The 21300-nt window shown below is 39.4% G+C and overlaps 1 protein-coding gene across 2 annotated transcripts; it reads left to right on the top strand.

The window, feature by feature from the left end:
- Positions 1–695: 695 nt before the first annotated feature.
- SLC25A16 (solute carrier family 25 member 16) lies at positions 696–20727 on the top strand. Of its 2 annotated transcripts, none has more exons than XM_066191849.1 (9): positions 696–1005; positions 4562–4654; positions 6781–6914; positions 8589–8652; positions 14498–14619; positions 15152–15218; positions 16515–16677; positions 17473–17541; positions 19146–20727. In XM_066191849.1, exons 1-9 carry the CDS (start codon positions 939–941, stop codon positions 19300–19302), a joined length of 936 nt encoding a protein of 311 aa, XP_066047946.1. In that variant the 5' UTR covers positions 696–938; the 3' UTR covers positions 19303–20727. The 2 variants fall into 2 exon arrangements, with proteins under 2 accessions (XP_066047946.1, XP_066047944.1); XM_066191847.1 differs by lacking the exon at positions 696–1005 and adding an exon at positions 3590–3721.
- The last annotated feature ends 573 nt before the right edge of the window (positions 20728–21300 follow it).

Raw genomic sequence — 21300 nt, 5'->3', positions numbered from 1 at the left:
GGCACTGAAAACAGGTTCACGTTTGTAGGCACACTGAACACAGATACTTTAAGCATAAACACCATTTTATGTGAAATAAGGCCAGAAGGGACTGTGATTTTATCTTCTGATACCCGTTATACAGGCCCATTGCATTTATGCTAAGTATTTCCTGACAGACGTTCCTGACCTGCAGTGGACAGCGATTTGCTGCCAGTTTCTATTTTCATTGGAAATCTTGGCCCTTACTTCACTGCATGATTGTGCATGAGTAATAAAAGGCATGACAGCAGAATGATTGTGTAGTGCCTTGCTGGTAAACACTACATCTGGCAAGACATGGTTAATTGCGCGTGTACAGACCCAAGAGTTTTGGATGCTTCTAGTCTCCTGCACTTTTGCAGTAAGCCATGTGATACAGGGGTCACATCGGGCACACCTATACCTGGCACCTGAAAGGAAGGAAGGGACCTGCTTAGCCAGAGAAATTTGGCACCCACTGTATTTGCAGACTCAGTAACTCTGAGCAGTCAAATATTTCTGTTGATTAAAGACCTCACTGACAGGGCCTGTTGGGGTCCTGAGGGTGTCAACAAGGCTTAATGGCCCTGATGAGCCTCACCCGGGGTCTCCACCTACACACCTGATTCGTGGGCCCAGGAACTCCATTTCAGCTCAGGTCTGAGCAGGTAGTTGTTTCCTACCTAAGTTCTGGTGTAGGTGTGTTTGTTTTGGGTGTTGGTTCTGGCCTTATTTGTTGTCTGGCTGTAGTTTCTAGGTGACACTCATGCTTGTCCCTAGCTTTGTTTTGGGTTTCCTGTTTGTTTCTTGCCCCCCTGGGTGCACTGTAGAGCTGTTTTGTGCTCTCCCTGTAACTGAGGCTGGAGGCTGCTCCAGCACCCAGCTGTGCCTGTGCTGCTGCAGGACTGTGCCCTGCCAGCAAAGGCACCTCCTGTGCTATGGTCGTATTTGGCTCCTGCTCAGCTCACCTCAGGAAGAAGCACATCTCTCAACTTGCTGACAGAGGTAAAGAGAGCTCAAGACAGTACAGCGCTAAGGAACTGAGGTTTGCTAGAGCAATTGTAACCTACAAACTGTGAATTTTGTGGTAGAAAGAGAATGATTCTCACGTGGGGAAAGTTACGTATTTCTGATGTCTGTAGATGTGGTTTAGGGTAAATGAACAGGCAACTAGATAGATATTATGTCAGATCAGTAATTAGTAAAGACCAGAAGCAAGTAGCAAGACTTAAGCTTACAGCCCAGAGGTATGACACCTGATAGTAAGTTGTACAGCTATCCCACAACAGGGCTTGGTGTACACCAGTACTTTAAGAGCACTGAAAATAATCTTTTCAGCAATTACTACAAGGAGAGCTTACCTAACTAGAACCTTGACAGTCTATTTTAATTGTTATATATTTAAAATGTATTTAGAAAACCAAGCAACTTTAACAATAAAAAATTCAGGAACAAATTATAATTTCTAAAACTCCCTACCTGCTTGATGTTTTTCCTTCAAATTTGTAGCTCTGCTCCTGAGTATTGCCATTTTAATGTCTTCCCCTGCTGATCGTTGATTTAGTGGGAGAGGATGCCATAGTGTCACACGTGACTGCAACCTGAATATTAAAATTACTGGTGACTTTTAAGAATGGGTCATAAAAGAGATGTCACCAGAGAAATTCTGTAGAAAGTGTAAACATTTCAAGGTAAAAAGATGAAGCGACAACTGGGAGAATGTTAAGACTGAAAGGTGCAAATGAACTACTACTACAGGGGCTAATGAAGTAAACAGACCTTGAGAGCACTTTACAGTAAGTATCTAAAAAACCCCAATAAAGCTAGGTATGTAGAGCTCATTGCTGAATTCCTTTATGCATTCGTATATCTATGCAAGATGTTCTGTTTAGTTTTGCAACGTGAGGTTTTTTACTGCTTTCCTAAACAGTATGCACACATGGGGCACCCTTCCCTAAATTATGAGGGTTGACAAATTATCTTCTAGAAATATCCTGCCTGTAGCTAAGAGAAGTAACAGCCCATCTATATGATTACTGATTTTTCCAGTCTGTGCTGAAACTCTAGAAACTTGATGACTTTCAGCTGTTAGTGCAGTTGCAATGCTTTTCTGTGTGAAATCAGTAAATTAGGTTCCTCTAGCTGGAGCTGTTAACGCAGTATGGTTGCTGCGGTGGGAGGAGGCTTTTCCTCAGCAGAAACCCAAAAGAATACAAATTAGGTGGAGAAAATGGCATCAACAGTGACTTAAAGACCTGCTTCAATAACTCAGAACAGTTGCCTTTCCATTAGAGACTTACAAAGAGTGACTTCAACCAAAAAAAAATTAATTTTGCAGGTATATTACAAAAGGTAAAAAGGCTTGAGGGTTTTCTGCTATAAGGGACATATTTCATGTTTTGTCGAAGAAATTTATTTTCTAAGCGATTGGAAAAAATGAGTGTTGTGATAGCCATTTCTCAAATATATAAATGATGCAATAATCAAGTGGAGAAAAATGAAGCTTTGTTGATTCTGACACATGCTTAATTTTGAGGAATATAATCTGTTAAAGGGGAAAAGGAGCAATTTCTCTTGAAGGTAATCTGACACAAGCAGGAAACAAAAATATTCTGGCAATTTTTTTGGAAAGTGACTCCTTTTACTTGTGCAAGCACTGAGATCTGTTTGACTGGTTCCTTTGCGTTAGAAGACTAACTTTTTTAAAAGGCATATTGGTATGTGAGATACTTGAAATCCAGATGAAGATACGTGGGGCAAAAGGCCTATAAGGAATAGGTGAGTAACTGTAGAAAACTAAGAGTAAAGCTGACAGCATGAGCTTTCCCTGCAGCTGTCACCAGGCATCAGGTGTGCGCTCTCTTCCTGCTACGTGCACCAGCATTCAGAGGATGTACGCGTGGTTCTTTTTCTTCAAGAGCTGCAGACAAAAGGTCAAATGCCTCCTGGAGAGCCCTCTACACTGTATCCAACAGAGACAACGCAGAAAATCTAAAAAATTGTCAAAAACCTTGACGGCTGCAGAATGATACCGTGTTTGACCTTTCTGATTCTTCAAACCGCTGATTTTTCTCTTTTTTTCAATGTTTCTCCTTCTGATGCATTTTGAAACTTGCATATGAATAATCATACTAAATTTTTTTTTCTGGGTACGAAACCATGATTGTAGACAAAAGAATTGATGTTCTAGCACGAGGTCTAAGTAGCTATTTAAATGGCTAAAAAGAAACCGATGTATTTTACAGTAGGATCTAAACAGCGCTCTTTAGGTTTTGGTTTTGCGCGCCCATAGGTCTGACTATAGGTATTAGTAGACGAAGTGCGCGGATGACTATTTTTAAGGAGCAGCAAGCGATGGCCGGGGGCACTAACAAACGCGTTCCACGCGGCATGGCGCCCCGGAGCAGGCCACGGGAGAGAAGCGGCGCCCGCGGCAGCTCCGGCGGGGTGAAGGGGGCCCCGGAGGCGGCCCGGGCGCTGACGCGATCCGCAGGCGCCGCGGCGTGGCCGGCCCGAGCTCCGCCCCTGCGGCCGGCGGGGCCCCGCGCTGCCCCGTGCGCCGCCGCCCGCCGCGGAGGGAGCCGCCGGCACGGCCCGGCGCGGCACGGCACGGCACGGCGCGGCCCCATGGCTTCCCCGGCGGCGGCGGGGCCCGGCGCCGCGCTGCCCCCGGCCGCGGCGCGCCGAGACTTCTACTGGCTGCGCTCCTTCATCGCCGGAGGTGGGTGCCCCGGGCGGGCGGCAGGCGGACTTTGGTGTCGGTGTCCCCGGTGAAACTGCCGCCGGCTCTCGTCGCCTGGGGAAGCGGGGTGCTCGCTTTTCCTTTTCGCTCTAATGGACTAACGCGGGCGGCGCGATGCACGCCAGTGACTCGCACGTGTGTCACAACCAGCGAGGAGCTCCGGTCAGCCGCCTGTTAAATGTTCCCGGAGCCCAAACCTTCGTTAGAGTACGCGGGGAGGGCGGGTCATCCCTTGTCCTCAAGCTGTTGAGATGATGAGGGTGGTGTGAAGGGGCGAGACTGCCTGGCAAACACAACGCCACATTAATAACCTCCTAGGGGAAAAGCCTCTTTCTGTAAGGTGTTGTCTCAGCTGTCTGATTTGTTGGCGGTAGGAGAAGATTGTGTTTATTTGAAGTTCTTACATCATGCTGCCCTCTCTCTTGGATCTCATTCTCTGAAGTAGCATAGGGTACACGGCAGACACGTAGCCCACCTCCTTGGGAAGATCAGTAAGGGTTTTTCTCCTTCCCTGTTTCCTGCAAAAGGGAAGGAGGAAACAGGATGGAAAACTCTTGAGTAACTTTCAGCAAGGTCCTTCTGCAATGACCTTAGCAGTTGAGACAGACAGTGGCCTGGGTTTTTGTAAACAGGAAAAGTAGCTTAAATGTTTTGCTAAGGCTTCAAGGGCTTTGTAACATCTAATAGAAGCTGTTTACTTGTCATTGGGGCTTTTTCCAGTTCCTGACTGGGTTAACTACATTAGAAAAATCCCTTAATTGACTGCTGACCTAAAGAACTTTTTTCATCCTGTCACTTTTCTGTTTCTCTCCTGGAAAGGTGTTGCAGGATGTTGTGCCAAAACAACTACTGCACCACTGGATCGAGTAAAGATTTTGCTGCAAGCTCATAACCACCATTACAAACATCTAGGTAAGCTGGCTGTAACGTGTCTAATTATTGGTTTGAAACGCAGTGTGTGTGGTTTGGGTATATTAATTTACTCGGTGATGAGGCTGATAAAAAAGGTGCTCATCAGAGAGAAGGTTGTATCTGTTTGGTCAGGCTCTGTGCCATGTTTTGTTACTGTTTGAGAAGAAAAACAAAGCCCTGTGTAAGTTGTGGTATCAATGGATGTGTTAGAGATTGAGATGTCAGAATAATCCTCAATAAAGCATGTAAGAGCTAGGCTTGATCTTCTGCTCACAGAAGCCAGCAGGAGATTGGTAATCATAGCTTCAAAGCTCGGATCATTTCAGTAAAAAAACTGTACTGTAGTGGTTGCCAGTTCCCAGGGGCCGTGGGGGATCCCTGGTTTTCAGACAGAGGCGTGGCAATTGGAGAGAGCAGAGGGTTTGTGCCTGCTGTGAGGTGCAGGTGGTCTCTGTTCAGCATCTGTGTTGCATCACGGCGAAGAAACAACCTCACGTGTCCTGAACTGCTCTCCGCGGGCTGTAACAGTGCCCTCTTGTGCAGAGTATTTGAGCCATTCGTGTCAGATGTTACTGAGATAGGTCATAACTTTTGCTCCAAAATTTAAGTGTTGCAATTGTCAGGGAAAAAAATACTTTGAGTTGGCTAATTTTGCATATAACCAAACTTGCTATTAACTTAGACACTAAAGATAATGTTTTTTAAAAGTTGAAAAATAAGTCATCACCAAATCGTAAAATTCAGTGGATACATAGTTTCACTGTGGCAAAAAGGGAAACGCAACCAATGTGTTTTAGTAACACAGACACAAGTATACACTCAAGTCTAAGAATTGAAGGGTGAAATAATTGGTTTGACTGAGATTTTAAATCTTCGTTTTTAATTTGCTTTGTACTGTGCTGTAGTTGGCAAGTAAAATCTTATGTTCTTCCCTATTTTGGGAGTCAGATATGTTGCTGACTATTTGAACTGTGTCTGACTTGAATGCGTGTCCATGTTACATGTAGGCAAAAAAGGAGAATTATGTGGATGAGGTACCTGTAAGCGCAGAGACACCATGGGTCAGTTCATCAGTCCTCACTATGTGTTTTTATACCCTTGCATTGTGGAGCTTGTGCCACGTGGATCTCGTGTGTGTCCTAGGAAATAGAAACAGTAACTCACCATTGCAGCATAGAGAGAAATTCAAGTCTTTGCATAAGTTCAGAGGCAAGTAATAAGCATGAGATCTTCAAAGTTAAATTTATTCTTAAATATGTAGTAATATATTCATATACAATGATATAGTAATAAGGTGCACTAATCTATTCATATTCTTAGAATCCCAGGAGCTAATAGATACTTGTTTTGTTTAAACTTCAAATGAAGGCTGGTCAGCCAGTCTTCCTGCCTGGAAGCAAGATGTCTTTTTCATTTTCTGCTCGGATTTAGTAATTGCATATGGATTAAAACTGTTTGACTATCACAATTGTTTCTTTTATAGAATTAAACTAAAAAGTTAATTTGATAGCAACTGTGTATAGCTAACGTTTATAGTAAAACTGCAGGTTTTGCCCAAACTTTGTGTCAGCTTGCATTATTTCCCACCGATTAAAAGGAAGTAGGTTTGCTTCTTGTTGCAATAACCCTGAGATAGTGTGAGAGTTCAAGCTGTAAGTAATGAGTCTTCAACATGTTTACTTCATTTCCTCGGTGATGGCATTTAATCTGTAATTTAGCATGTAGCAATATCAGATTGTTTTGCCATAGGTTTAGATTTTAAAGTTTTATTTATTTATTTAGAATTGACTGAATGGTAAGTGAGCCAGTTCCCTCCCTTGTGTTGCTGGCATTAGGGTGCTGTGGGTGGGTAGTGGCATCTGCAGTAGCATTGCTCACTGGCCAGACTAGTCCTGGGGCCTGAGTGCAGAGGGTCCCTGAATCTGAGAGATGAGAAAACTGATAAACCTTAACCTTAAGGCTCTCCTTTCCTGCCGTGTTTGGGCAGTGAAAGTGGATTTTCCACAGTTACATGAGCCACATGATGCAGCCTTAGTTTTATATGCTTACTTTCTTTACAGTAGCATTTCCTTGATTTTTTTTTTCCTTCTCCACAGTGTTAAATACCTGTTTTTGTTTTGCTGCAGGAGTATTTTCTACATTGTGCGCTGTCCCCAAAAAGGAAGGTTACCTTGGGCTGTATAAAGGAAATGGGGCCATGATGATTAGAATCTTTCCATATGGCGCTATTCAGTTTATGGCATTTGACCAATATAAAAAGGTAACTGAATTTATTGTTTTTCTTTTCTTTCTTTTTTTTTTCCCTGCCTGCGATACAGACTGGTTGAGTGAGTGAAACTAACACTGAAACTTCTGTGTCTTGTTAATTAGCTGCCCATCTTTTCTAAGGTTGCTTAATTTTATCAGAATTTACTCATTAAAAATACCAGGGCAACGGGGAAGCTTTTGCAGTGTTGCTCAAGGAAAAAGAAATTCACACCCATTTCTAAATGTTTGTAGTGTTGAGAATAATTGTATTTTGTTTTCCTTAAAAGAAATAAATTTCTTTTAACGAAAACAAAAGGTAATTTAAAGTCTACTGCTATTTGGATTGCCGTGAGGTAGCCCTTTGGAATAATGTAGGAAAAAAATGTAGAATGAAACAGCTTTTATGTTTTTCTGTTGGGATACTTAGTACTTCATGGAGAAAATGACTTAAACTCGAAAGTCTGTCTGGATATGATTGTTATATTTTACCTGACAAATTATTATCTTAGGCTGTAGGTAAAAATGACCTTGAAGATAGAAATGCTCATTTCAGGGTTCTGCAAGATTTGTGGATTCGTTTCTGTTTTCCTGCATTTGCCCTTTCATAATAAATCTTTGCAACATCTCATGGAGGTCAGTTGTTAGCACGAATGTGTTTTTAAACATTGCTGTTTGTGGTAAAAAGTACCATTTTGCTATTAGCGAGGAGAAATTTCATGTTTGAAAGGTCACAGTTAGTACCCAGCCAAGTAAATGTTACAGTATTTACTGAGGACAATGGAATTGAAATTGTGATTCCCTTCCCTAAGAGTAAATTCCAGAAGACTGATACAAAGAAGTTACTGTAATGGGTTTTGTAGGTTCTTTTTTTGGTGCTGTAATCATGAATGCCGTTGATCTGTGCTTGTTTTATGTCGTGTGGAATGAAGGACTGCATGCCATGCTTTATAATTGAAATGATCTATGGATCTGCAATTTCAAGAACGCAGTTAACATCATAGCACTTACTTTTACCTATTAATTGACCAGAAACCTTCACAATATTTTGCATGGCTATGTAAAAGGAAAAAAAAATCTTAATGGAGGAAGATAAAAATGATCTTTATAGCAGAAAATGAAACTCTCAGTTATTTGATAAAGGCCTGGAAACTTATTTCTAACTTCCTTCCAGGCCATAATTAACTTAGCAACTTCTTGCTCTGAAATGTTGTCCTTTTTCTCTTCCTTTTTATTTCTCCTTTTTTTCTTTTCTTTTTTTTCTTTTAATCCAGTTAAAATCTTTATGGGAGTGTTTCACATGATGTGCATGTAAGAAAAATTGACTCTTCTTATTTTTCAACTTTGTTCAGTGTCCTTTTGCTCACTGCATATTCAGTTTGCCTTGTTTAACACACATTAATGATAACTAAATAAACAATGTAGTTTCTGAAGTGAACAGTACAAATACTTTCAACTCATTGTTTTGCTTTCTTAGTAGAATTTTTGTACTTCCATGTTTTTAATAAGAAATTGGAAACAGCAGCAGTGTTAAAAAATTCTAACAGTAATTAAATGTTCTGGATTGAATTTGTAGCATTATAAACTTGGAAGCTGCTGCGGAGTTTGCACTAACGTGCTAATAAACTTTGTGCTGTGTTTCCCTGTATTTTCTGATATCTGACTACTGTAAATGTTCTGTATTGTGTAGGTAATAAAGAAACAGCTTGGGATTTCTGGGCACGTGCATCGATTAATGGCTGGATCCATGGCAGGTATAGTTTTGTACTTGGATTTCAGACATGCCTTTTGCTGAGAAGTTAATATTTGTTCAGAGGATGAATTGATGTGGTGTTGGGTCAAACTCCTGCAAATTTGTATTAAGCAAATATACTGGTAAATGGTTAATTTAATGTGGTTGCTTAATTGAAATCTGCTTGTCTGTGAGTATTTAAAAAAATTTGTGCAAGCGGTGAATTCTGTGCTGTGTTGTGAAGCACAGTTTTTTATAGTCTTTTATTATGGCATTTAAAAAGTGTAAAAACCAGTGTTATCAATGTGAAGTATAAAGCTGCAGGTTCTGGTAGAAATAGCTCATCAGCCCCTCTTCCACTGCTTCTAGGTTGAGTAGAAGCCCACAGAAAGAGAGAGAACTGTGGCTTTTTAAATGAGTCATTTCTTTGGATTTGCCAGAAATGTCTGTGCTTTTCCATGTCCAGTCCAGGATTGTCATGATGCTCTTTAGGTCATATTTGTGAATGTTAAACTCTCATTTATTAATCACTGCAATAGCAGCAGAAAAACCCATCAGTAAGCTGCCAGTGTATAGTATGATTATATATTTTCCTCTTGCTAGTCATTGAGTCAAAAGTAGATAAGGGAAAAATAGGGGAAGGTAAGTAACAGTGGACTGAGTTTCAATTGAAGTGATTCTTCATGTGCTTTTAATTTGTAAAATAGGCTTAGTACTGTCTAGTGACAGTCCTGAGATAGTTATGGGTATTCATATTTAGCTTCTTTTTGAGGAAATAAACCAAACTAAAAACCACAAAAAACCTGGGATTTTGTTAATACTACCTTTAGTTAAACTAGGAAGATCTCATAAAAATATTCTGGCTTTGTGTGGCGTCAGATGAAGAAGAAAGAGAATGAAATTAAACAATGGGAAGAGTCCTAAAAACTAGCCTGTTTGCTATGATGTGTTCCAGAACTTGGTTGGCTTTCTATCTGAAAACTCAAAAAACCCCCATGATCCATAGATGGTTTTTTTCCTTTTTTTTTTCCTTTCCCATGGCTTTAACTAGTCTAAGAAACATTTTGCAATTCACTTTTACCCCCCAGAAGATTATTATTGTTAGCTTTTCCAGAAGCTTTGCCAGAGACTGGGAACCTGACTTGGGAGGCACTGTGAAAACACTGAATTATCAGGTTAATCTGTCAGTGTTGGATGGGGTGGAATTCTTCCCGTAAATAAATTAATAGCATTTGGCACTGTTGTAAGCACCTTACTGGTTAAATCTGGTTTGTGTGGTTAGAATAACAGAAATAAATCAATATACAGAGCTCTCTTGCAACCATAATCTGCTTTATGTGGTGTGTTTAAGTGCTATACGATCAATAGTTTCATTTTTAGAACCCCAAAAGTGAGGAACTGAGCTTGACTTGGGGATGAAATGAACAGAGCAGTCAAGTATGTGTATATATATATAGTATCACATGTGAGAGTCTCACTTTGTTTACTAGGTGGCATTAACTGCTTCTTGGGATATTCCTTAGATAATAAGAGGCGGAGGGTTTATCTTAAGTATATCAAGGAGCTATAGGGGAGGAAGGAGGCACTGAGAAGAGCAGAGTTTGAGATCTGGTAGAGGAGATTTCTAGGATTGCAAACAAAAAAAGACTTGAAAGCAATTGGTAATATTTCTTGCTTTCCCTCCTGTGCTGGCTCAAATAAAGGATACTTTTCTGTTTCTTCCATACCTAAACACGAAAGGAGATGATGTTCTACACAAACCCCAGTGTTCGTGCAGAGGGGTCGTCACAGTTTCGTGGGATACAGCATTAAGAAGTTGAGAATAGATAACCTGTCTTTTGTCTCCTTTTTGTCTCCTCTACATCATCTAGCCAGGCAGCTGTCTGCTTTCATTTCTCTGTACCCACTGTACTTCAGTCTTGTTTATGTCAGTGTTTCCAACAGGACAAGTGGTCAACAGACCTGAATCAGCTTCAAAGTGGTGGGAAACATTTAAGTGTCTTCTGTAAGTGATAAACTGGATCAAAAGCATATCCACAGGGGAAAACAAGGCAGTGAGGATGGGGGTACTAGAGGGAGAGAAAAGAAAAGCCTATTGTAATGCATCTATTTAAGGAGACCAAGTTAAAGTTACTGTGGAAACTCTAACTCTGAATTTCCTGAGTCTTGTGTGATTCAAATTTCAGCTGTAACACTTCATTAACAGATAAGCAGTGTATAGCTGCTTTTAAGGACAGACAGAGCTGGACAGAAGAGAAGTCATAGTGGTTGGTGGGGTTTAGAAAAGAAAATTATCAAATAACAAAAATGAACAAGTAACATTAAATACAACATCACAGGATGATTTTACAAATGCATTTTGTGAAGTTTTCTAATAGACAAGTCCAAATTAAAACACAAATATGTGTATTTCCTTTTCTGCAATTGATTAACTTTAAAATAACAAAGCCAAAAAAGACTAGATGTTATCTAGAATAACCACGAGTCCCATTCAACTAATACAGAAAGTATGTCTTTGTTTTTAGCTTTTTACTTTTACTAAAAATGATTTGAAAATTATACTGACCTGGTACTATCTAGGACTATCTATATTGACTGTCCCCGTTTTAAATAGTATGTAATTAACAGTTACCTACTTCAGTCAGCATTTTAAAAAAATCTGGTCTAGTTCTTCTGATGCGCTGTGAAGGGAAACAGAATTACATATTGGACATAAATATTAGGTCTGATAAATGAGGCATTCTTTAACCTGTCTGATCAATATTTTTTTGCCATCAGCAATTTCTCTGTATGTAGTTTCTGAAGCTTTGTTTTGTTCAGAAGATGATACTTGGATAAATTAATCTTTATATTAGCTAAGGGGCAAATCTTCTGCAGACAAGGCTGTGTCTTGTGCTTATCACTTTTTGAGCTTTATTCCTCTGAATCTCCTGGCTTAATTTGATCTCTGGAGCTACTGATAAAGTACGAAGAGCATGACAGAGATCCTAAAAACTTGCATACCAGTTGTGTTTGCAATGTAAATGTATTTCACGTGTGGTTTTTTCTTGCTCCAGATAGTTTTTTTTATTTCCAAAGGAAGAAAATTACTAAGAACAGAGGAGTAGTAGGGAAACTGGGAGACAGATGAATCCCTCTAGAGCTAATCTCATTGTTAAGTCCCAAAGCCTGGGAAGCAAATCAGGGACAGTCTAATGTGCTTCACTGTTACTGTCTTTAGTCTGTGTAACCCAGTATCTTGTCCCCAAGAGTGGTCAAAGGTGCTTGAGGACACAATGGGAAGTGAAAAACAGTCCTTCCCTGGCTTCTGAGTCAGCACTGGCAGTGAAAAACTCTACTGGTTTTGAGGAAGTGGCTACATTCCCCTACTGATCATATCAGATCAGACAGTGGGAATTGCTGTATGTATCTTTGACCTGCTGATACACTTTTGAATCTGTCCTGTTTAACCTATCCCAGGAGAGATCTTTGGCTTAACTATCATTAGTGGGGATAGACTTGGCTTTTTCAAGCCTGGGACTGAGCCTTAAGGTGCTGTGGTCTGACTTCCCATAACATAGTAGTTAGGGAGCAGAGGTGAGATGAGTAATTTTGTAGACTTCACCACGATGGCTTTGTGTCCCACAACTGGCTGCCATTCCTCTTGGAAAGGCTAGTGTCTCTTCTGAGCCCCAAAAGAAATCTTGATCCCTTGTGTGTACATTTTCCTTGTATGAACAGTAAAGCAGTAACATGCCTCTCCTAGTTACCACAAAACAGCGTATATTGTGGCTGATGTCCCAAATCTCCTTTTTACTTTTTTCCTTTTCTTTTCCCCAGAAATTCATGGCTAGAGGATTTTAAGAAAATAAATATGAAAAAGTTTCTATTTAAATCCTTACTACATGTAGTTCCTTTCAGTTTCATCTATTTTTTAAATTGTGCTGTTTTCAGGCTGTGCTCAATAAATAGTGCATTCCCCAAGTTCTTTGTTGGTCTGTTGCTAGCCTTTGTTCAGAGGAAGTTCCTGGGTAGATATCAGCGCATGATTGGAAAGAGAGGAGTGGGTGAAGTCTGTTTTCTGAAGTGGGATGTTTTCTGTGCGCTCTTAAGCTCTGTAGAAGTGCTTTCCCCCCACCTCTTAATCTTTTTTTAAACTTCTTAAGTTAATTTATTTTTTGATATTTCTGGACGTCTCAGGGAATGCATTAGGAAGAGGCTCTAGACTGAGGGATTGCATTTCATGTAAGTCAGTGGAAACAGTCTTGAAGCTGCTGTAGTGTTTTGCAGCTTCCAACTGTTGAATCCTGTGCGTGAGACAGCTTCAGAAATAAACTGCAGATGTCTGCTTTTTGTTCAGAAGACTTGTCCAAAATCTCCAAAAGAGGTGGTTTTATCTTCTAAAATGAATTACTGGTGGGATAATCCAGAATCCCAAAAACTTGGCTCTCAGTTGAGAGTTGACCCATGTCAGGTTTTTGGATAGCTCACTTACTGAGTTTTTTTTTTCCTTCACCATCTAATCCTGATACTTTTCAGATCATTCACCTTATCAGAGCAGTGGTTTTTTGTTTTTTAACTCCAGGCATAAAAGTTATGAAGAGTTTGTTTGCAGGAGTTGTGTTTGGATTTTGTTGTTGGTTTGTGTTTGATTTTTTTTCTTCCCTGTTATAGGTTTCTTTTAGCCTTGTGGAAGGGAGGGGAGATGGTACAGCTACAAAAAGATATGTCATTAAGAGACTATTAAAACTTAAGAGGAAGTGACAATTTCCTGCTGGTGTAAAAAGTGTGCTTATTTTCTATAGGACCAATTTTAAAAAGTTACAGTTGGCTAAATCAGAGCAGTTGCTAGAAAACAGTGCCAATTACAAAGGTTTTTACTTTCTTTTTCTTCTTTCCCCTTTTTTTTTGGTTTTGTTTGAGTTTTGGGGTTTTGGTGGGCGTTTTTTTGGTGACTGTGGTGCATCATCAGAAAAGGACCACTGTTGTTAGTCAAGAGTTTTAGGTATTCCCTCCAAAGAATTTGTCAGCCATTGAGTGGTTTACCTCAATAACTAGCAGTTGGAAAGAATTTATTACTCAGGTAACTGTTAGAATTTCTGTTTTCTGTACTGGAGTTGTATTTCCAAAATTGCAAGTTGGTCAGCATTTAAGCTGTTTTGAAGCAGCTCCTAACTGGATGAGTTCTTCGATTTGGGTTTTTTTCCCTTTTATTTTGCATCTTAAGTCCAGAATGCTTTTCTGCTCAGTTTAAAAATAGAAGTCCTGATGGAACATGAACTATTAAAATGCAGTAATGCAACACAGTTAAGTACTTCTCATCAGTATGAGCCTGGCTCTATTTGAGATGTAATTAGAATATATTCAGTGCGTCATTAGAATATGTTTTTTATTTTCAGACACAGTAGATAGATACATGTATCTATACCTGGTAATCACACCAAATTCTGACAGAACCTTTTTGGGAATAAAATGTGTCCGTTTGGTGGTTTAATTTTTTTTTTTTTTTTAATAGGATCGGTTTAGGTTTCATGGTTGCAATCCAGTAAAGCTGATGTACTTGACTAGCCTGATTCTTAGGAGCTATGAATTTCAATAAGATTGCTCAGGTGAATATAGTCAGACCCATAAATCTTGGAAAATCTAGGCCTAGCTGTGCTGCTTCAGTGAACACCAAGTACAAACATAAATCCTTTGTGTGTTGCTGGAGTTAGTGTTCCTGTTCTCTAATTATAAGTGACTTAAAATGTTTTCTTTAACAAAAATAGTTTGTATATGCAATTGTATTCGCTGCCAGCAAAGGAAATTCTGCTTTTCAAAATAATCCTAGAATCAGATAAGGTGTAGGTGAGTTTTGTTTGCTTGTTTTGTTTTTGTTTTTAATAAAGGTATTACAGCAGTGATTTGTACTTACCCTCTTGATATGGTTAGAGTTCGCCTGGCGTTCCAAGTAAAAGGGGAACACAAGTACATGGGAATAATCCATGCATTCAAGATGATTTACACAAAGGTATTTTTTCTTTTAATCTTCAGTTCTGTCAAAGCAAAATATGCTCTTTATATAATGTTGCACTGCATTGAACATAGTGGCTTAGTGCCAAATAACATGACTTCATTTCATGCACTTTGAATTTTTTAATGTAAAAAGTTATTTGGATGCTGCTTGTGACTTAGGCTGCTAAGCTGTAGCAAAGGCTCACGTAAGTGGGAGGTCAGAAACAGCAGAGAAGCTGCTTTTCAAGAAAAGTAATAATGTTTGTTACCAAAAAGATTTGGGGAGGAGGGCTTTGTATAATGCATAAATGTTTCCAGTTACGATGTTGGGTGTAGATTTTTCTCCTTCATTTTCACTTATTTGTCTCCTATGGAGCCAGGCAGTTGTCCCTTCAATTCTTCAGGCACAGGAAGCAGAACATGACATGAGCTCCTTGGTGGTAGATGGTGCTAGTCAGATTGCTGTCATGGGAGCCCGTTTGAACAGTCAGGTAACTCAAGACACTTGTATTTCTTGCCACAAATGCTGCTGTGTTTCTCTTTCAAAGGAAGGTGGTTTTTGTGGGTTCTACAGAGGGCTGATGCCAACTGTGGTGGGAATGGCACCATATGCAGGTAAGTTAAAGGCCAGAACGTGGCTGTTCTGTGCACTACTAAATTAGTTTAATATATTTGCACGCCTAGTTAATTAGTGTGAAAAACAAGTTCCGCTCTCTTAGAAAAATTTATAAGTTTAATAAAAAATAGATAATTGGGAGACATAGAAGCAAGAGTTCCAGCTGGGATGCCTCACCAGAAAGCACACCCTTCTCTTTCAATTACTGTGTTTTAAGGATTGCTGTTTTACGTATTCATAGATATAAATGCATGGTTCAAAACATCTTTTTCGAGTTTTTATCTGTTTTAAGTATCCCTGATCATCTTACCTGATAGATTCATTTGTGGGTGGCTCCACTCTGTCTGGTAACATGGGTATCATAAATTTTTCTCTTGAGGTTTTCTGGTCTTTTCATTTGGATAAGAAAACTTAAAGTTAGCAGCCTTTTATGAAGGGTTACAAGGTGACACCCCCCCCCCCCCCCCCATACCGTCGGGCTTGGTCAGTTTAGATGTAACAAAGAAGAGAGAAAAAAACCCCCCAGTCTTTTTACTGTTAACCCTCTGGTACAATCAGAAAATACACATTCATTACCTTTCTAAACTCTATTAATAAAACCTAATATAATACAATTATACATATAGTATTCATGTTAATATTTGTGAAAAGCCAACTATATAATATGCATTTATAACAATTAGCTTCTGTCCTAATCATCTTCAACGATGCTCCTTAAAAAGTGTGTTCAATAGTCAAAGTCTGGCTTTTCTGCGACTTGGAGTTGGGAGTGAGAAAGGTAAACTAGTGGTTGTCTTGTTCTTGCCAGTTTTCCCCCAAGCAAACATGGAGGCTGTTTGTCTGAACAGGCAGGGAGATCCTTGGGAGCGGGCGCTCTGTGAATGGAGCCTCAGAGCCGCCGTGTTGGCTCCATCTGCTGGTGGCTTTTCCCTAAAAACAGAGCAGCAGAACCGCCCGGCTAAACTACACTCCTTTTTTAAAGCTGAGAGGTGTCCCTCAGTAAGAAAGATCTTAGGAGGAAGGAAAGATTCTTGACAGCAGTCCAGTAACTTTAAACTCGCCGTCTGGCTCATTTGAAGCAGTCTTGTGGCGTTACGTATAAACACAAATTAATTTGGACAGAAGTTACTGTAGAAGTTCAAAATATTGTTTATCTGTCTTTCTGCTTAAGGAAAAACTTCCAAAAGAACTGGAAAACAGTTTCATTTTGTAAATGCAGCTTTCTGTTTATGATGGTCCATCAACAAATAGTTTTGCTTTTTTCTGAAAGTACATGAAACTAAATTTCCTTTTAGGTTTTTCGTTTTTCACCTTTGGTACCTTAAAGAGCATTGGACTTGCTCAAGCTCCTCACTTGCTGGGACGGCCTTCATTAGATAACCCCGATGTGTTAGTTCTGAAAACACATGTCAATCTGCTGTGTGGTGGCATAGCTGGAGCAATAGCTCAGACCATATCGTAAGTTTGGGTATGGGCTTGGTTTTCCTCTCTACAGCTGTTCATTCTAAAGAAAGTTTTATCTGACACAGTTTTAAAATTAAACAAGTATTGAAATTCAGGTATTTCCTATTGTTTCACTTACTAAATATCTATTTAATCTTCGGGGTCTTTTAAGAGTGAGTCAATTAAACAAATTCAGGCAAATCTGCTAAAATCCACTTTCTGACCCTCAACATAATCTGCAGAATTTTATTATTCCAATTTACTTTCAGATTTATGTAACCTGTGAAGCCATAGGACTGAAAAAAACCCAACCAAAACCGAACAAGTCTTAGATATTGTATTTGGCATTGTTATGACTTTGCTTGCTTTTTTTACCCTGTCCTTGTTCTATTTTATTTTGTCCATAAAATAATTTAATGGACTTACACGGCATGGGTTTTTCACTAAATCACTGCATTGCAAATAAAATTGCCTATTAATCCTTAAACTGTTAATTTTATTTTCAATGCAGGTGTTTTCTCCCTTCAGCATTTTACAGACTTGTTTTATGCTCTCATCTGATCTTCGTGTGTCTTCCTTACGAGTGCCAAATGGAATATATTAAGAGCTCTGGTTTGCCGGTTTTGGTTGCGTAAGGGGCGTCTCCCTTTTTGGAGAGCTTTCAGCTGCGTTGAGAATCTAGGCTGCATTCCTGACTCACTTAAAAGGCAGCGTGGAGGTTGCGTGTGGACTTTGTTGTATTCTTGTTTAAGCAATATTCAAACAGTTGTCACATGTGCTTGACCTGCAGTTTCAATGTCTTCTCTGTAGATATCCCCTGGATGTAACTCGTAGGCGAATGCAGTTAGGAGCGGTTCTCCCAGACTCTGAAAAGTGCCTGTAAGTATTTCCTTTTCATCTGTGCTGACTGAGTTCTTGCATGTCTGAGGTATGTTTAGTTCTTAATTTTGAACTTTAAAAATAAGAAAACAACCACCCCCCATCCCCTGAACTACAATGTTGTTAATTCCTTCATTCTTTAAATAAAGAAGTTTCTCCACAGACAAAAGCTGCCATTATCAATCTGGAATTAAAAAAATACCTGGAATAACAATGGCACCTTTGTTAGTAATCCTGTATTTGTTTTAGTAAAATGATTTTTTTGTATTTTAATGCAACTTGTGCTACCTTCAAAATCAGCAAGATCTCTGAAAGAGAGCCAGAATGCTTCTACTGAAATGAAATAGTTTCAGAGTGTATTTTAATGGTGCAGAATCAGTTCCATGGTTTTGCGTAATACAATTTTATTTGAGCTTTCTTGCGCTTACAGTAATCTCCTACACCTCACACATTTTTGGGGTTTCTCCAGTAGAAGTGGAAGCAGCATAATAACTTAAAAATCATAATAGTATTAAATCAGCTCTCATCTTGAAAAACTTTCTGAATTTCAAATTGTCTCAATCAAGTTCAATTCTGGGACAGTTTTCTCTTGGTTAGTTTCAATCTGGTAGAATTGCGTGTGCCTGAATCCTGTGCAATTCACTGGGAACCTCCTGTGTGGAAAGTTGGGTCCTAGCAAGAGCAGCCTGAGTGACCTTTGACAAACAACCTCAGTGCTGTTTAACTGTGAAGGTTCTGTTCAGTTTTCTTTACCAGCTTTTTTTTTTTTCCCCTTTTTCTTTTTTCTTTTTTTTTTTTTTTTTCTTTTTTTTCCCCCTTTGGATACTTTCCACTCCTGAGAATTAAAAAAAAAAAAAATTGTTCGTAGTTCTCAGGGTTTTACTTGATGCATTTGTGAGGACTACTTGTACAGACAGGAGGCTTCCCAATTTAACAATTCTGTTGTGGCCATATAGAGAGCTGTGCCTTGAAGGAGAGACAGAGGGATATCTTTAGAGGATGAGAGCAGAAAGCAAGCAGGAAGTCTCCAAGCTTTGGAACATATGGAAGATGCTCTCCAAGAGCACTGTCTCCGATAACATGGAAATAACTAGCACCTTAAGTTCTTTCCATTTCACATCTGTTTGCTTAGTTTCAATACAAGTATGTGAGGAAAGTTCTCTTTGCATATACAGAAAAATTTCTGCTTTTTTTTAATAAGGTCAAAAAATGTTATATACTCAGATTATTATTTGTGAAAGGAATTGATGCTTCTCAGCTCCTTCCTGCCAGTTAGGCAAGAGAATGTGTGGAACTGTTCTGGTGTAAAATACCTTAATATCTGTTGGAAGGCAAGTGTTTTCAGACTGTCACTTGTTCAGCTGGGACTGCACTGTCCTCGTTCCAATTCACAACCCTTGGGCCCAAATTTCTTGCAGGAGCTCAGGTTGTCCTTTTAGTCATGTGGCTTTGCTATGTGAACTTTCCTGCTTTTTAAAAGACCCGTGGGCTTTTCTCCATGGATCTCTTAAAACCCAAGTAAAAAGTGTTCTGTATTTAAAGAAAAGGATTTTGATACTGAATATCAGTGTTTCCACTAACGATTTGAGTTCTTATTTTTCCAGTACAATGGTGCAGACACTGAAATACGTGTATCAACAACATGGGATCCGAAGAGGACTGTACCGTGGTTTGTCCTTGAATTACATTCGCTGTATTCCTTCCCAGGCTGTGGCTTTTACCACATACGAACTTATGAAACAATTCTTGCACCTCAACTGATTCTTTCCTTCAGAAGACGTTTCTGTAAAACTACACTGTCAATCCTCAGATGACATTGATCACTAAATTACTTGAAGTTAAAAAAAAAAAAAAGCTTTCCGTTACTGTGGACCTGCTGTTGCCTGACATCCTGATTTGCCAAAATGTGGTTAATTTCCTGGAGTCAAAACCAGGTGACACATCAAAAGAAACATTAGCTAGCTCTAAACACTTTCTTTGCACTTGATCTTCTCGGCTTCATTAGGTGAATTTTAGGAATGACACAGTTTTGGAGACGACACCCATGTTTTATATGGGTCCCAAGCTGTTAGTTATTTAGCTTTATCACCATTCCAGGAGTTACATGCTGCTGATTATGCTGCTTTTTAAGCTAGCAATTAGGCATCTGTTGTTTTTTAAAAATTAAATTGAATAAACTGATTTGAACATCACACAATGATTTTGGCATTCAGGTCCTTGCCGGGTCTGCAGAAGCCGAGCTTGGCAGACCACGCTTTGGGCAGCCTTTTATTCTTGTTCTGTACGAGTTTTCTGCGTGCAAGAACAATGCACTCGTCTTCAGACTGCTACACAGGAAAAGTCTCTTCAGCCACTGCAGTTAGAAATCAGCAAGATGTATTTAGCAGCATTAGAAATCTTGCAATTTGGAAAACAGTTTCTTGGCATGCAGTCTATTCTAAGAAATGCTGTGCTGCACAAACAAAAGCAGAGTGGAATTTTACAGGGACGAGTGCTAGAGAAGATGTCCTTGTGGCAGGTAGTAGGAGCCTAATCTTGGAGAGCTTTTCTGTGGAGATGAATGCTCTTGATTTGGTTTTATTCAAGGCAGAGTATGTTGTGTACTTGCCAGTGCTAGCTGGTGTAAACAGGTTTTTCCTTACCTTAAACCGTGGTGACAAAGGAGACTGCATGCTGCTGCATTTACTTGTTCAGGCGTATGGGCCACATCCAACCTGACACAGAAAAGGAAATTTGAGGTCGTATTGGCGTCTGTAGGTGTGTGTATGTACTGTTTCTGAAGTGATGGTATGCAATGGACTATTGCATGTTGGCCTCCTCCTAGAATTCCTTTTCTGGAAGGAACTGTTTTATACATGATTTGCATTGGTACTCTTGATTTTACTCACTTGATTCAGGAAACTGGTAAACATTTACTTCATGTAAGTGATTTATTTATTGTAAATGTTTTAGTGTTTTCTAAGAATGGGCAATGGTTATGTTAAGTGGTGGATGGTAAGACTGATTGGCTTAATTTTGACAAATTTAACAAACTGGATTTTCAGTTATGTACTCAATACCAACTTCTCTGGCTCAAATTTTCCCCCCCAGTTTCTTAAAAATATGTATTTCTTTGAAATTTCCAGTGTAGCTGTGGACAGAGGATGAAATGTATCTGGATATATTTTATTAAAATTTTTGAACGGATGTGTTTGTGTGATTTATGTGCTTTGCAACCAGGAAGAATACATGTTTCTGGAATGATGTGTTTTCCCTAATAGGTAAGGATGCAAGAACACTGTCATTCTTAATTAAGAGACAACAAATACGCTTTTTCCTCTGATCTTTAGTTTCATATAAAGGAAAGCTAGCCAATATATCACAGTAATATAATAATACATACAGTAATAATATCAACAAGCAACTATTAAATGATAATTAAGCTTTTCTTAGAGAATAATGTTGCAATGGGAAGCAACATTAATATAATTCACTGCATACATTTCAGGACTATCCCAAATAAAACTGAAAGGGCTCACTTAAGAATGTTCTCACCTTTTAAAATTCACCAATTTGAACTCGATCCTTCTGCTGGGATGTCTAACAGACAAAAACTGTCAAAACTGTATTTTGTGCAGCAGAGTGAAACCTGCGTATCTGAAACTTCAGTATTACCTCAGCCGGCGGCCGCTCATCTTTGCGAGGGGAAAGGTGAGACTCTGGAGCTCAGATCGGCCCATAAGCGGATTGCGAGCGGAAGGCGCCTCTAATATAACCGTG

Source organism: Chamaea fasciata, unplaced genomic scaffold (assembly GCF_029207755.1).
Source record: "Chamaea fasciata isolate MVZ Bird 193981 ecotype frontalis unplaced genomic scaffold, bChaFas1.0.hap1 SCAF_9, whole genome shotgun sequence".
Taxonomy (NCBI): domain Eukaryota; kingdom Metazoa; phylum Chordata; class Aves; order Passeriformes; family Sylviidae; genus Chamaea; species Chamaea fasciata.
Note: the sequence above shows the minus strand (reverse complement) of the source record. Positions and strands in the feature narration are given on the sequence as shown.

Excerpts from the sequence above, each read along its gene's own strand:
- SLC25A16 (XM_066191847.1), top strand. The coding sequence starts at position 3,628 with ATGGCTTCCCCGGCGGCGGCGGGGCCCGGCGCCGCGCTGCCCCCGGCC. Across the intron at positions 15,219-16,514 it reads GGGAATGGCACCATATGCAG|GTTTTTCGTTTTTCACCTTT; the intron begins GTAAGTTAAAGG and ends ATTTCCTTTTAG. Across the intron at positions 17,542-19,145 it reads CCAGACTCTGAAAAGTGCCT|TACAATGGTGCAGACACTGA; the intron begins GTAAGTATTTCC and ends TTATTTTTCCAG.